Source organism: Phyllosticta citriasiana, assembly GCF_038021145.1.
Source record: "Phyllosticta citriasiana strain CBS 120426 chromosome Unknown IWZ02scaffold_5, whole genome shotgun sequence".
NCBI classification, from domain to species: Eukaryota; Fungi; Ascomycota; class Dothideomycetes; order Botryosphaeriales; family Phyllostictaceae; genus Phyllosticta; species Phyllosticta citriasiana.
In genome coordinates this window covers 755301-767649 of record NW_027117282.1, presented here as the reverse complement: position 1 = coordinate 767649, position 12349 = coordinate 755301, and the positions used below count along the sequence as shown (strand labels likewise).

Below are 12349 nucleotides of genomic sequence, written 5' to 3'. Positions count from 1 at the left end.
TCTGCTCGTCTAGTCTCTTCGTCAACCGTCGTGACTCCTGTGAATGATGGTGCACAAAATGGATGAAGTCATCTCTCTACTGGCCTGGCATGGACAAAGAAGGAGGGCGAGGCGAACATCTGATGTCCCAAGTGTATGCACCGGAACCGCACGAACCGACGCTTTTTCTGCACCTGGTTGCGTACTAGGAAGGGGGTTTCGACGGATCCTCGCCAAGCCAACCCCTGTCAAACCCCTCCCCACGAACCACCCCCTAACCGCCGTCTCCCATCATCTACATATTTTTTACACGACCAGATCCTCATCGTCCTCATCCTCACCCACCGCCTCCGCCGTCCCAAAAATCACACTCTCCAACGCCCCCCTCTCACCACTATCTCGCACCATCCCCCTAAAAACGGCCCCGTCTCCCTCCCTCATCATGAGCTCAAGCGGGGTGCCAAACTCGACGACACGGCCCTCGCTGAGCACCAAGATGCGATCGAAATCGACGATGGTGCTCAGCCGGTGCGCGATGACGAGCAGCGTGCTGTTGTCGAATTGCTCGCGCACGCTGCGCTGGATGCGCTCGTCCGTCGCTTTGTCGACGGCTGATGTCGCTTCGTCGAGCATCATGATCTTCGGCTGTGCGATGATGGCGCGGGCCAGGCAGAGGAGTTGGCGTTGGCCTTGGGAGAGGTTGGACCCGCCTTCGGAGATGGTTGTGCTGAGTGAGGCGAAGGGGTTGGCGTTCGTGTTGGTGTTGTTGGCGTTGCTGTTGGCGCCGCTGCCGCTGCCGCTGCTCTGATCGGGCTCGCAGGCAAAGTCGGCGGCCGAAACCAAATGCACGCGCTGCAGCGCCTCGCGCAACTCATCGTCGGCGTGTTCGCCGAAGGGATCGAGGTTGGAGCGCACGGTGCCGGAGAAGAGGACGGGGTCCTGCGGGATGATGGCAAGGCGCGAGCGGACGTCGTGCAGGCGCAGGGCAGCAATATCGAGGCCATCAATGTGAATGCTGCCCTCGCGGGCCTCGAGGAAGCGGAACAGGGCCAGCGTCAGCGACGACTTGCCGGCGCCGGTGCGGCCCACGACGCCGACGCGCTCGTTCGGCCGCACGCTGAAGCTGACGCCCTTGAGCACCGGCGGCAGGTCGGCCGCGTAGCTGACGACCAGGTTGGACACTTCGAGGCGTCCCTCCGATGGCCAGGCGGCGGGCGCGGGCGCCCCGCCTTGGTCTTCGGTGTCGATTCCCGATGAGTATTCGATGACGCGCTCGACGGCGTTCATGGCCAGCTCGACGATGGCGTATTGCCGCAGCATCCAGACAACGGCCATCGAGTATTCGAGCGTGAAGCCGAGCGCGAAGCCGGCCAGCGCAGCGTCGATGCTCTTGAGCGAGACGATCAACGTCGCCATGGACAGCGAGAAGACAGCGCCGATGACGCCCAGTCGGTACGTGAGCCACCGGTTGAAGGCCCACATGTAGTATATGGTTTGTCCGTGTCGATCAATCAGGTTGAACATGTTTTCAATGTAGTCGGACGCCTTGCCAAAGGCACGGATGGTGCTGAGGCCGGAGAGCGATGCTCCAAAGAGCTCGAACATGGGGCTCTTGGCCAGACTCTCGAGACGCTTGGTTTCGCGCGCGCCGACGAGGTAGAAAAGGGCGTAGCGCAGGCACAGAGCAAGCAGGATGATGGCGAACAGGATCATGACTGGTGTGACCATCATGCTGTAGAAAAGTCAGCCGCAGCCCTTGACAAAATAACGGCAGTATCGTTGTCAGGGGTAAAATGAACAGACGAAAGAGTATTTCAGCCTCTCGAAAGCATCTCAAAATGAAGGGTCAACAAGCAGACAGTGGCAAAAAGCGACTTACCCGGCAACAATGATGCCCACCACGAGGAGCATATGGAAAAGCATAAACGAGAACCCACTAGCCTGCTCCATATCGACGGCATTGAAGTCGGCGGTGAAGCGATTGAGGATGCGACCGGTGGGCACCGTATCAAGCCAGCGCATAGGGGCGCGCAGGACAGCATACACCAAGTCGTCAAACAGCTTCCTGCTGGCGCGGATGGAGCCGCAAAAGACGACATAGTAGCGGATGGTGCCAAAAAGCGAGATGCTGACCGAAATGATCATATAGACACCCACGTAAAAGTTTGTGTCGCGCGTCAGGGCCTGCGAGTGGTAAGGGGCCCGGACGGGATGTTGGAGGAGGCGTGCGACCAAGCCGGTCGAGGACTCTTGCGTCTTGTACTGTCCCGTCCAGATGGTGAGCCACCACGAGCGGCCGAGAATGAGTGCTTGGATGACGCAAAATGCCAGCACGATGCCGGCCCAGAACCAGTATCCGCCGCCAGCCTTGACGTAGTGTCTGTAAACGGACAGTAGCACCTTGCCCTTCATCTTCGTCTCTTCCTCTGTGAACTTTTTGGGCGGCTCACTGGGTCCGGCAGCGTCGAGATGCACGTGGTGGCCGCCATCGTCGATGAGGGCGGACCGCTCGCTAACTCTAGATGCACGTCTGATCCGGCCGATACCATTACCAATGCCGTTTTCCAACGCGGCGGAAAGGCTGCCTCGTCGGACAGCTGAGCTTCGCCGCCTGCGCGGCGACATGTAGCCATTGCCACCGTCAAGCAGGGGCGACTCGTCCGTGAAATCTTCATCTTCAAGCTCTCCTTCGAGAATCTCTCCCAGCCCCCCGTTTTCCCGTAGTTCTGCGACCAACCCGGCGTGTTCAACCCGGCCTTCGCCGAGGAGCACTTCGAAGCTGGTCCGTGGCAGGCAAAGCGAGACATGGTGCGTGACGAGGATGCGCGTCCGTCCGTAGCCCAGCTCGCCCGACAGCGCGTGTTCGAAGATGTGGCGGCCAACGTGGGCGTCGACGGCGCTGAAAATGTCGTCCATGAGGAGGATCCCAGCACGAGAGTAAAGAGCGCGAGCAAGGGTGATGCGCCATTTCTGACCACCACTGAGATTGATTCCCTGGGCGCCAATTTCCGTGCTGTCTCCGTCCGAAAGCAACTTCAGATCTGGGTCCAAAGCACATGCTTGGATGACCTTTTTGTAGCGCTTCTCATCAAAGGGCAGGCCGAAAAGAATGTTGTCGCGGAAAGTGTGGTTCTCAATCCACGGCTGCTGGCTGACAAAGGCAATGGCCGATGGGATAATCCAGTTTGACGGGTTGGCCTTATGGTCGTAGCGCTTCTCAACGGGCAGGGCTTGCGGAACGACTATGGACCCAGAGAGCACGTCAACCTCCCCGAGAATTGCCTTGAGCAGGAGAGTCTTGCCGCTGCCAGTGCGGCCGGAGATGACGCTGAGCTTGCCTGTCGGAAAAGCAAAGTCGAGATCCCGCAAAACGAACGACTCTTCGTTCTTCTCCGAGTCGGAAGGCCACGCGACGTTGGCGTGCTTGAAGGAAATTTCGTCGCCAGGGATGGTGTTTGAAGGTTTCTCAGGAGCGTTGAGATATTCCTCGATCCGCTTGATAGAAACAAAAGCGTCGATACCCATGGCGATGACTTCGGGGACAAAGGCGAGCGTGCCTTCAATCTGACCAAGAATGCCGATCGTGGTAAAAGCTATCGACGGGTAGAGATGCTTGTAGACGACAGCATGAACGGCCAAAGTCACTGCCGAGAGCATGTAGGGTCCAAAGATCCAGCAGAAAATGAGAAACGTGTCAGAGACAAAGACTCTCCAGACAATCTTGAGCTCAGTCTCTCTGTACTCCTGAATCTTCCTTTGCCACTGCTGCTCCAGCGCACTGAACTTGATTTGGCGAATGCCAGTCAATGCCTCATTCAAGACGGCCAGCTTCTTGTCACGGGCGGACATGAGGTCGTTTTGGGCGCTGGCGTACCGCTGGGCAAAGTAGGAGTTGAGCGGCAGTACGCAAATCTGAGCCGCGATACCAGCGAGGAGTGCCTCCCACCTTGCAGGGTCAGAACTATTTTCTCATTCTGGAATGGGAGGCGTCACTTACCCTACGAGCTTGTAGATGAAGATGAAGGCCAACGTCAGCTTAATCACAGCGCTCCAGACGACGGCCTGATAGGTGCTGAAGTCCGCGATTCTCTTCGAATCAACACCAACGAGATTAATTGTACCCTGCTGCGTCTGCTTGAGCGCGTCTTCTTCCTCATCTTCATCGTCATTCTCTCCACCAGGTTCTTCCTTCTCTTCATCTGCGTCCTTCCTCACGCCCTTAGTCTCCTTCCTGCGCATGCTCTTTGCAAAAATCAGCGCGCTCAACTGCACGCGGATCGGCACATTCAGTCTGCCGTAGCTCAGCCACCAGCGCCAGTTGTCGATGTGATTATCCACCAGCACCGCAACACCGAGTCCCACGACCCACAGACTCGCTGCCACCGTCACGTTTGCACCGGCATCGCGCGCCTCGAGCAGCTGCAGTAGCCTGTACATGGCAAATTGGGGTGCCATGAACGTGATGCCCGACGTCGCAGCGATAATGTACTGCATGGTGAAAGCGGGCATATGCGCGCGGATGATGTTTTTCCAAAGACGGCCCGTGTACTTGGACGCCACGAAGGCATCGTGCAGGTCGCGGGAGCGGGCGTGGCTGTCGAGGGTCGGCAGATCAGACTGATTCAGGAAGCCCTGCTTTGAGGCAAAAGAGAGGAGCGGCGTTAACCAGCCGTACGTGTGGCGCGAGTAGGCAGAGCTGCTACGCGCAGTGTCGACTGGGCGGCCTTTGTGTTCGACATGAGGTCGCCGTGGGACCAGTGTGCAGAGTATCAAGCCGAGGAGTGCTAGGGCCACGCGTGCTATTGAGAGGCCTAGGAGACTTTTGGGGAGCGTTCGAAAGTTGTCAACGTAGCAGAATACGGCGAGCGAGATGAGGTATGTGGCGGCGTTGGTGATTGCCAAGCTGTATCTCCGCAAAGGCTCTTTTTCTACTAGTAATTCGATGGATTGGGCATTGAGAGGCAACTGGCCACAGTCAGATGTTGTGGATCTACCATTTATGTAGAAGTAGAGAGGGGCTCAATGGAAGGGTTGCAACAAGAAGGGGCAGGACTTGAGCTGCTGGATGCCGACTATATTGAAAACCGTCTACCCAACAACCTGGAGCCCGCAGTAATCCAAAGGGTTCACTGATCTCTGAGCTGCTTCAAAATGGGCCAATTCGAAGATATCCTACTTGCTTCTGAACATGAGGATGGATCCAAACCTTTTTCAAAAGGAAGCATGCAGATGCTCAACATCTTCTTCCAAAGCCACTGATGTCTATGTTGCATCGATCCGGAGCCATCGGAGACTCTGGAGCCAAATGAAAAAAGGAAAAGAAACGCGGAAGAAGAAAAACATTGAAGACTAAAGAGAACTAACTCACCCACAAGCCCGCTCCTACCCACTGCATGGCGCACAGCAGCCCCTTCTCCTGGTACCCCAACACACCAACGACGGCCCTCGCCACCGCCACCGCGAAGCCAGCGACAGCAACGCCCGTCAACAGCGCCAGCCTCACCTTGACTGCACACCCGTACCTAGCCACAGCATCGGGCGTAGCAACGCCGTCAACGTCGGCATAGGCAGCCTTGCCCGCAGCGACGGCACGCGCGTCGGGCGACGGCGCTTCCAGCTTGGGGGCACGGCGGCGCAGGCGAAACGTCTGCGCAATGCTAATGGCGGCATTGACGGAGACAAGAGCGAGTGCTGCGGTGACGATTGCGAGGGGCAGTTTGGATGATGATCTTGAACCGGAGCCGGACGATTGCAGAGATTGGAAAGGCGTTTGCTGTTGCTGGGCGGAGAACAGGTCGGGGGGTGTGTTTGCGTCGGCACGAGAAGAGGTCGTCGTCTGGAGAAGCAGAGCGCGGGCGAATGGGGCGAACGGGAAAAACGGCGCCGCCATGGTGGTCGCGATGGGGAGAGAGGGGGTTTGGTCAGGTCGGCTGAAGGCGCGCGCACGCTGCCGGGGTCAAGCTCGAGGATCGTCTTGTCCGAGTATGAAAGTGGTCAATAAAATTTTCTCTGGACGGTTTGCTGAGCGGCGGTGTGGGTATTTCAAGGTTGGAAAATAGTCATGGCGCGCATGTGACGCATGAAATGGCTGGACCAGACGACAGCACGAAACGGACGAGAGGGGGAGGAGGAGGAGGAGGAGGAGAAGAAGAAGAAGAAGAAGAAGAAGAAGAAGAAGAAGAAGAAGAAGAAGAAGAAGAAGAAGAATGGCAAGAGGAGCAGAATGGAGGGCAAGTGAAGACTGGACGAGACAAGCTTGGTCCACATAAAGCGGCGATGATTTCCTATGACTCTCCCTGCTTATCAAATCCCCATCAGCGGTCCAGACGCACATCAGCTGCAAGCACTGATTATCTCGCGTCTGCGGTGTGGATGGCGCGTATCGGGTGAAGCTCACTGCTGGAAACTTTTTGGGAAGAGCCAGAGTCAACGGTGGCCAAAAGCCGTCACCGCTTGATGGATTCATGAAAAGAAAGCCAAAAAGTGGTTTTCAAAGCACCAACGGCCATGGCCGGAAGAGGGGGCATGCGAGCTACGCGGCCGGGTTGCCCTTGTCCGCCATGCACACTATGCTCCCCTCGGGCCTACTGCTTATCTGGACGGATCCCTTTGCTTGGGAACGAGGGTCCGGAGAGGCCCGACTGCATCCAGAACAATCATCTTGTCAATTTTGAACCAATTCTGATCGCAAACGAACTGACGTGCGGCCGACTCTGCCTCAAATCGTACACATGCGAAAGGAAAACACTTGAAATGCCTGCGACTCCTTCCCAACTCCACGTCCCCCCATCATTAGAACAAAGAGAAACCTTCGCGACCATCCGTCCGTCCGTCCATCAACCCAAGGGTATATTCGACATTACTGCTTCCGCGGATCACATGGACCATTTCTCCTCATACCTCCCCTTAGACAGCAACGCTCCTCTCCTCCTCCCGCCCTCTTTGCTCGCTGGTAATCGTGCTCGGCGCATCCTCTTCGTCCTCCTCGTCCTCATAGCTGTCGCGCGCCGCATGCTCCGACGCCGGCACCCAGAGCCCCGATTCGCGGCCCTCGAGCGGCTGGTCCTGCCCCGAGAGGTCAAGGCCTTCGCCGTTGGATCGTCGAGCTCGCGAATGGCGGCGCTGTGAAAGGGTGCGGGAACGAGTAGAGAGGTTGGACTTGACGACCGCATTCTGTTCAACCCAGCTCGTCAGGGCGTCCTCACAGTCTTGGATAATGCTATGCTCATTATTAGCATCTTCACTTGCATCTTCCTCATTGTCGTTTCCAGACTTACGCTTTGCTAGCTTCGTAGCCGTCGTATGCGGGCCTGGTCTCGCCCGGAGTCACAGGAGTGTCGTCGACGAGCTCCAACAGATGCTTGCCGTAGCCTGCAATGATGGCAAGCTTCTCGCAGTGCTCACGCAGAGCGTCAAACTGGTAGGTGAAGGCGGCCTTCAACTTCTCGCGAGTAATGTTCGACAGCTGCGCTTCAGCAACAAGCGACTCGGCTTCGGCGCGAACCAGCTCTTGTTCAAGGACGACAATGCGTGGAGAGTTGGGCTCCTTGTACTTCAATTGGGCAATCTGGTCCGTGATTTTCTGCTTCCCTGTTCCCATCTGTCAGCCCATCTGCATCCAGTCGCTCGTCGAGCCCAAGTGTAACGAAATGACGTACTGTCACGGCTAGGCTGAACCGAAGCCTCAATGTTGCGAATGCTCTTGATAGTCACACGGTATTGGTCGTAGCGGTCGATGAATTGGTCCTCAAGCTCGCCGATTTCGTAAATGAGGACACCAAGCTTGTCTGTAACGTCCGACACGTCGTCGTCGCAGCCTTCTCCCCAGATGGACAGTTGTTGCTGCGCGCCACCACGGATCAGCGCCCGCGCTTTGTACACAAGTTATTCGCCAGGTCTGCACTTACAGCAACCTCCATGCGCTCGCGACTGACGAGCTCCATGCTGCGCATGACGTTCTTCTCCATCTTGACCAGTTGCGACAGCTTCTTGGCCAGATCGGGGCCGAATGCGCCGGCCGTCTTGTGGCGGAACGAGTGCCCTGGAAAAACCCATGTTAGCCACATTCATGTCTTTGTCGCACTTTTGTCCTCCATCCGTGCAGCATGTTCCGGGGAGTCGCGTGTGGTCACTGAGGGGTTCGCGAGGCCAGCGACGCTGATCCCCCGACTATCACGGATCTCCCGGACTCGCGACGGATGGTGGCGGCGGAGACGCACCGATGTTTGCCCTGCCAAAGAAGCGACCAGACTTGGTGGACGAGGTAGGCGGCGGCGGGTTCTGGATTTGCGACGCCGTGGGGGCGCGCGACTGGCGCAGCGAATAGGTGCGGTGCATGGCGGTGGTTGACGGGCGCAATGTAGACGGATGGGTCGAATGGTCAAGTTGTTGGAGGTGCGAGTGGGGTAGGAAGACTGGCAGAGGATGGAGGTGTGCAAGAAGATCTTCGCGGGGATGGTTGTTGTTTTGTAGATGTAGCGATCAAGGCGACGGGAGTCTTGGAACCGGAAAGGGCGAGACCTGAGCTGACCTAGGTTCCATTTAGTTGTGCTATGACGAGGCCTCAGCCAGTGATGTCATGCCGGTGCCGGTGCCGGTGCCGGTGCCGGTGCCGTTCCTCCGGTGCGGCCCTTCCGCTCTCCACACAATCGCCGCCCATCGCGTCGCGTTTCTACACCAACGCAGCTCTAAACTGTCAAACACGTCGACCTGTTGCACTTGTTTTTCCGACATTACTCACAATCCTCCCGCCAAGCTACGCCAAAGACGCCCTGCCAAAGGATTACACTTCCGTCACTCACACGCCATCGTGTTGACAGCTGCAAGGGTCCAAAAAAACGACGGCGCACCACGACCGAGAGGAGCTAGTTTACATGTACAGCGGCCTGGAGCTCGCACTCGTCAAAAGCCTCGCGCCGCCAGAGCGACATCTAGCGGTACCACCTGTGTCATTGGTGAGCCGCCTCGCCCACTGCCCGCGGGCTGACCGTGTCACCACCACCCTTTGTGGGTTGGAAAAAGCTGCGCCAACACATGCCCAACCTACGCCACCGTGCATGGGCAGTTTAATTACTGCTATTCGCGCCTGGAGGCCCTCTTTTGCTGCGCTTCTCCCTTTTCTCGATTAAATACGTAGAGCGGTTCTTTGTCCACGTCTTTTAGCAGCACGTAGCGTCTCCAAAGCCATGGGATCGTCTTCGCTATTTGGTAGCGCATGTGCCGCCGCGTAGGCACCTCGACTGCTCCTTGTTAGCCAGTCATCCCCAAAGAACGGCCGCTGGAAACCTTACATATGGCGTTGAGTTCTTCCAGCGTCCGCTGCTTGGTCTCGGGAACCCAAAGAAATATCATCACAAACGCGACGACATTGAGTCCCGCAAATAGCCCCAATGCGCCGGTCGGCGTGAGCGCAGAGCTCATTTTGGGATAGACGAGTGCGAGAATCCCCGCCCAAAATAGGTTTGTCGCGACGGCAAAACTCATGCCGACCTCTGATGTCGAATTAGCATGCTTGCGAAGATTTCTTTGGCAGAACCAAGGGCAAAATGTCGTGGTACAATTGCAAGGGGATATTTATTCCTTGCTGTAGGAGTAGGGAGCTGTTGCAGACAAGAACTAGGTTGTGTGCCACGATTTCGATACCGAATCTTGGTACCCCGGGCTCTGAACACTTACCACGATGAGAGAGAGGGAAAGCTTCTGCGCAATACGTGAATGGGACGGGTCCTGCGAATCCTCAGCACGTCTCCTCTCGAGCACTGATGCACAACGTACCTTCACCAGGTGAATAGAACGCTGCAAACAAAAAGATGAACAAAGTCACCGCGCCGAGTTGGCTTTGGCCGTCGGGAATCTTGAAGCAAAACGCCGCCCCGAGCAACGTGAGCGCCATTCCCGGAAAAGTCACGAGCAGCAGCGTGCGGCGTCCCAGTGTATCGATGCGATGGACGGCGGGCAGTGCAAAGCTGACACGGACGCATTAGTATGCTCGCTGTGATGGGTTGGGAGCCGGCGCGACGGACACAAAGTTTACCAGGCCGAAACCCCAGGAGACGAGCAGCGCCGTGCGGGCGTCGTGGCTCTTGTAGTCGGTTGACGACTCGGGCGTGAAGAAAATAGAAGCGCCGTAGAAGGACATGATCTAGCGTTGGTCTCGTCAGTGTTTTCAGGAGCCGAGGATTGGGGGCCTGCGGATTCTCACATTGATGCCGCACATCTGCTGGGCAATCATGACCGTGTGCGCGGCCAGCGTGGCCTGCCGGACACGGTCGATGGTAAAAAGCTGTACGAAGCGCTGGATGTACTGGCCAGCCTTGTGCAAGTCGCGCCCGACTGGCGTGCGTTCTCTGTAATGCAGATTCTCCAGCGGAGCGCCTCGCTCTGCCATGACGCGCGTCTCCATTTCGATCTGCACGTGCATATAGTAAAAATCTCGGGCGGCTTGAACTTCGACGTTGCGCAGCCGCTTGAGCGAGCGATAGGCTGCGGCGTAGCACTTGTTTTTGATGTACCAACGGGGCGACTCAGGAGCGTACCAAACGAGGACGAGTAGCGGGACAGCGGGGATGAAGGCGCTGCCAAGTTGCAGTCTCCAACCAATATCTCCGATCTGGTAGACCGCCAGGTTTGCGGAGAAGCCTCTGGGAGAGGGTTTCAGCCAAAAAATTTTACGCGATTGGAGAAGGGCGAGCTCACAAGAAGATACCCAAGGCAACCCAAAATTGCCAGGCACACAAAAAACTACCGCGGAAGAAACTTGGCGCATTTTCTGCTGCATAGACGGGGACCGTAGATGCCTTGCTTCCCATGCCGATTCCAAGCAGAAGACGACAGATGAAGAGTTGCGGCCAAGTCTGACAAAAGGCGGCGCCGATGACAGAACCAAAGCAGAAGACAGTGGCGAAGAATATCGTTCCTCGTCGGCCTACGTAGTTGTTAAGTGGATCTGAAAGCCAACATCCCCTGAAAATGTCAGTATTGTAAGTCATCTGAAGCTTTGGGTGCAGTCGACTCACAATACTGCGGCTGCAAAGTATGGCCCTGCGTTTACCAGTCCGATCAACCAGTCGTTTTCGAAACTGACCCCCATCTCACCAGGCCAGGCGAGATTGGCTCCCGATGAACCTGTCTGGTCCTGCATAACTTGTCAGGGGTACGCCGTTTGATCAGTGTTGGGTCTCGTCATACCCAGCCCCTGGAGAAATTGGTCAGATGGAGCAAACAAAGTGGGGACCCAAAATAAGGATGACAAAAGACGAATATAATGGGACAGGGACAGAACATGTTGGGACTGCAGCCAAAACTCGCAGCAGACACGAGACAAAATGTGTGAATAGTGAGAATCAATGTTGCCAAAGGAGTGCGGAAAGGAATCATCCAGCTCCGAATCATTCCACGCATACGAAGACACAAATTCTGGGAAGCTCAGTCAATAGGGACTGTTCAACCGCCCCAGACGAATTAGTGCAGAGAGTAATCAAATAAGTTTGCACAGCAACCTTAGCAGCGATCAATGTGTGCTCTTGCCAGAGTAAGAGGCAGCAAACCTTCACATCTTTTGTAGAACCGAGTTGAATATTCATTTAGCTGATGAATAACAGAGAAAGAGTACTTACTGCAAAGCCGCCGCAATTGAAGTACATCCAATGGTCAGCCAGAGATCACGCGGCTGCTTCCACAGTTTTGTCTGCTCATCGCGTAGAGCTTGCTTCTCCTTTTCCGTCAGGCCTTCGATCGCCTCGAAGAGCCTGGGGTTCTGCGCTATGCGGGCTCCATTCTGTAGCAGCTCGAGGTTGATCACGTCAGTTAGGCCGTATTTATCCCTGAAGACTACTACGTCTTCTTCGAGTTCTTCGGGTGTTCGGCCGTCAAGCGGATTGTCGATGCTATTGCATGTGGAGTCTGGTTAGTAAAAGAATGAAATGGCCAGATATCAGCTGTGTCCAGCTCTATTGTGGTGAAGGAACAAGATCAGGGCGGCGCGGCTTGGGGTAATAGTATCCACAAGGCAGAGGCGCTTCCTCCAAAGAGTAAAATGCCTGCATAGAGGCAAGTCGACAAACCACCGATCGAGAAACCAAGCATCTGCCTTTACTTGAGGAGAGATTGAGCTTTTACATGATGACGTGAAATACTTCGAACGAAGTGGAGGAGCGGGCAACTGTTCTCTAGTTGCATGGGGAGAAAAAGACGCAAAAAAACCAATCGGAGGGAGTGAGTTATTCGTCCAACTACCCCAAATGCAAGTCAAAAGTACCAATTCTGTAAGGGACCAAGAAGCACAGGGACAGACAGGGCTTGGTTGATAACAGTTGACTACACTCACTAGACTTGGATGTCTGCCCCGGGATCGTCGAATCGACTCTCGTGC

At 56.1% G+C, this 12349-nt stretch overlaps 5 protein-coding genes across 5 annotated transcripts; 1 reads left to right on the top strand and 4 right to left on the bottom strand.

Moving 5' to 3' along the window:
- Nucleotides 1-253: 253 nt before the first annotated feature.
- On the bottom strand, nucleotides 254-4934 carry IWZ02DRAFT_468934 (ABC bile acid transporter; the record flags this gene model as incomplete). The annotated part of the gene is made up of 6 exons (XM_066768669.1): nucleotides 254-274; nucleotides 325-1711; nucleotides 1859-3925; nucleotides 3977-4573; nucleotides 4598-4798; nucleotides 4912-4934. The coding sequence occupies 6 exons, from the start codon at nucleotides 4932-4934 to the stop codon at nucleotides 254-256; spliced, it is 4296 nt and encodes a 1431-aa protein (XP_066623715.1).
- IWZ02DRAFT_228013 (uncharacterized protein) lies at nucleotides 4763-5966 on the bottom strand. The gene is made up of 3 exons (XM_066762915.1): nucleotides 5348-5966; nucleotides 5033-5158; nucleotides 4763-4944 (listed from the first exon to the last, which is right to left on the bottom strand). Exons 1-2 carry the CDS (start codon nucleotides 5867-5869, stop codon nucleotides 5126-5128), a joined length of 555 nt encoding a protein of 184 aa, XP_066623714.1. The 5' UTR covers nucleotides 5870-5966; the 3' UTR covers nucleotides 4763-4944; nucleotides 5033-5125.
- A 97-nt stretch (nucleotides 5967-6063) lies between these two features.
- On the top strand, nucleotides 6064-6369 carry IWZ02DRAFT_432089 (uncharacterized protein; the record flags this gene model as incomplete). Its single annotated transcript, XM_066766195.1, has 1 exon — nucleotides 6064-6369. The coding sequence occupies one exon, from the start codon at nucleotides 6064-6066 to the stop codon at nucleotides 6367-6369; it is 306 nt and encodes a 101-aa protein (XP_066623713.1).
- Nucleotides 6370-6627: 258 nt separating this feature from the next.
- IWZ02DRAFT_227314 (meiotic expression up-regulated protein 14) lies at nucleotides 6628-8488 on the bottom strand. Its single transcript, XM_066762911.1, has 5 exons — nucleotides 8199-8488; nucleotides 7887-8020; nucleotides 7638-7821; nucleotides 7257-7569; nucleotides 6628-7198 (listed from the first exon to the last, which is right to left on the bottom strand). Exons 1-5 carry the CDS (start codon nucleotides 8314-8316, stop codon nucleotides 6886-6888), a joined length of 1062 nt encoding a protein of 353 aa, XP_066623712.1. The 5' UTR covers nucleotides 8317-8488; the 3' UTR covers nucleotides 6628-6885.
- A 566-nt stretch (nucleotides 8489-9054) lies between these two features.
- IWZ02DRAFT_468932 (uncharacterized protein) lies at nucleotides 9055-12063 on the bottom strand (the record flags this gene model as incomplete). Its single annotated transcript, XM_066768668.1, has 11 exons — nucleotides 9055-9218; nucleotides 9270-9470; nucleotides 9655-9705; nucleotides 9754-9944; nucleotides 10002-10120; nucleotides 10181-10619; nucleotides 10675-10941; nucleotides 10995-11113; nucleotides 11167-11173; nucleotides 11595-11880; nucleotides 12042-12063. 11 exons carry the CDS (start codon nucleotides 12061-12063, stop codon nucleotides 9055-9057), a joined length of 1866 nt encoding a protein of 621 aa, XP_066623711.1.
- Nucleotides 12064-12349: the final 286 nt, after the last annotated feature.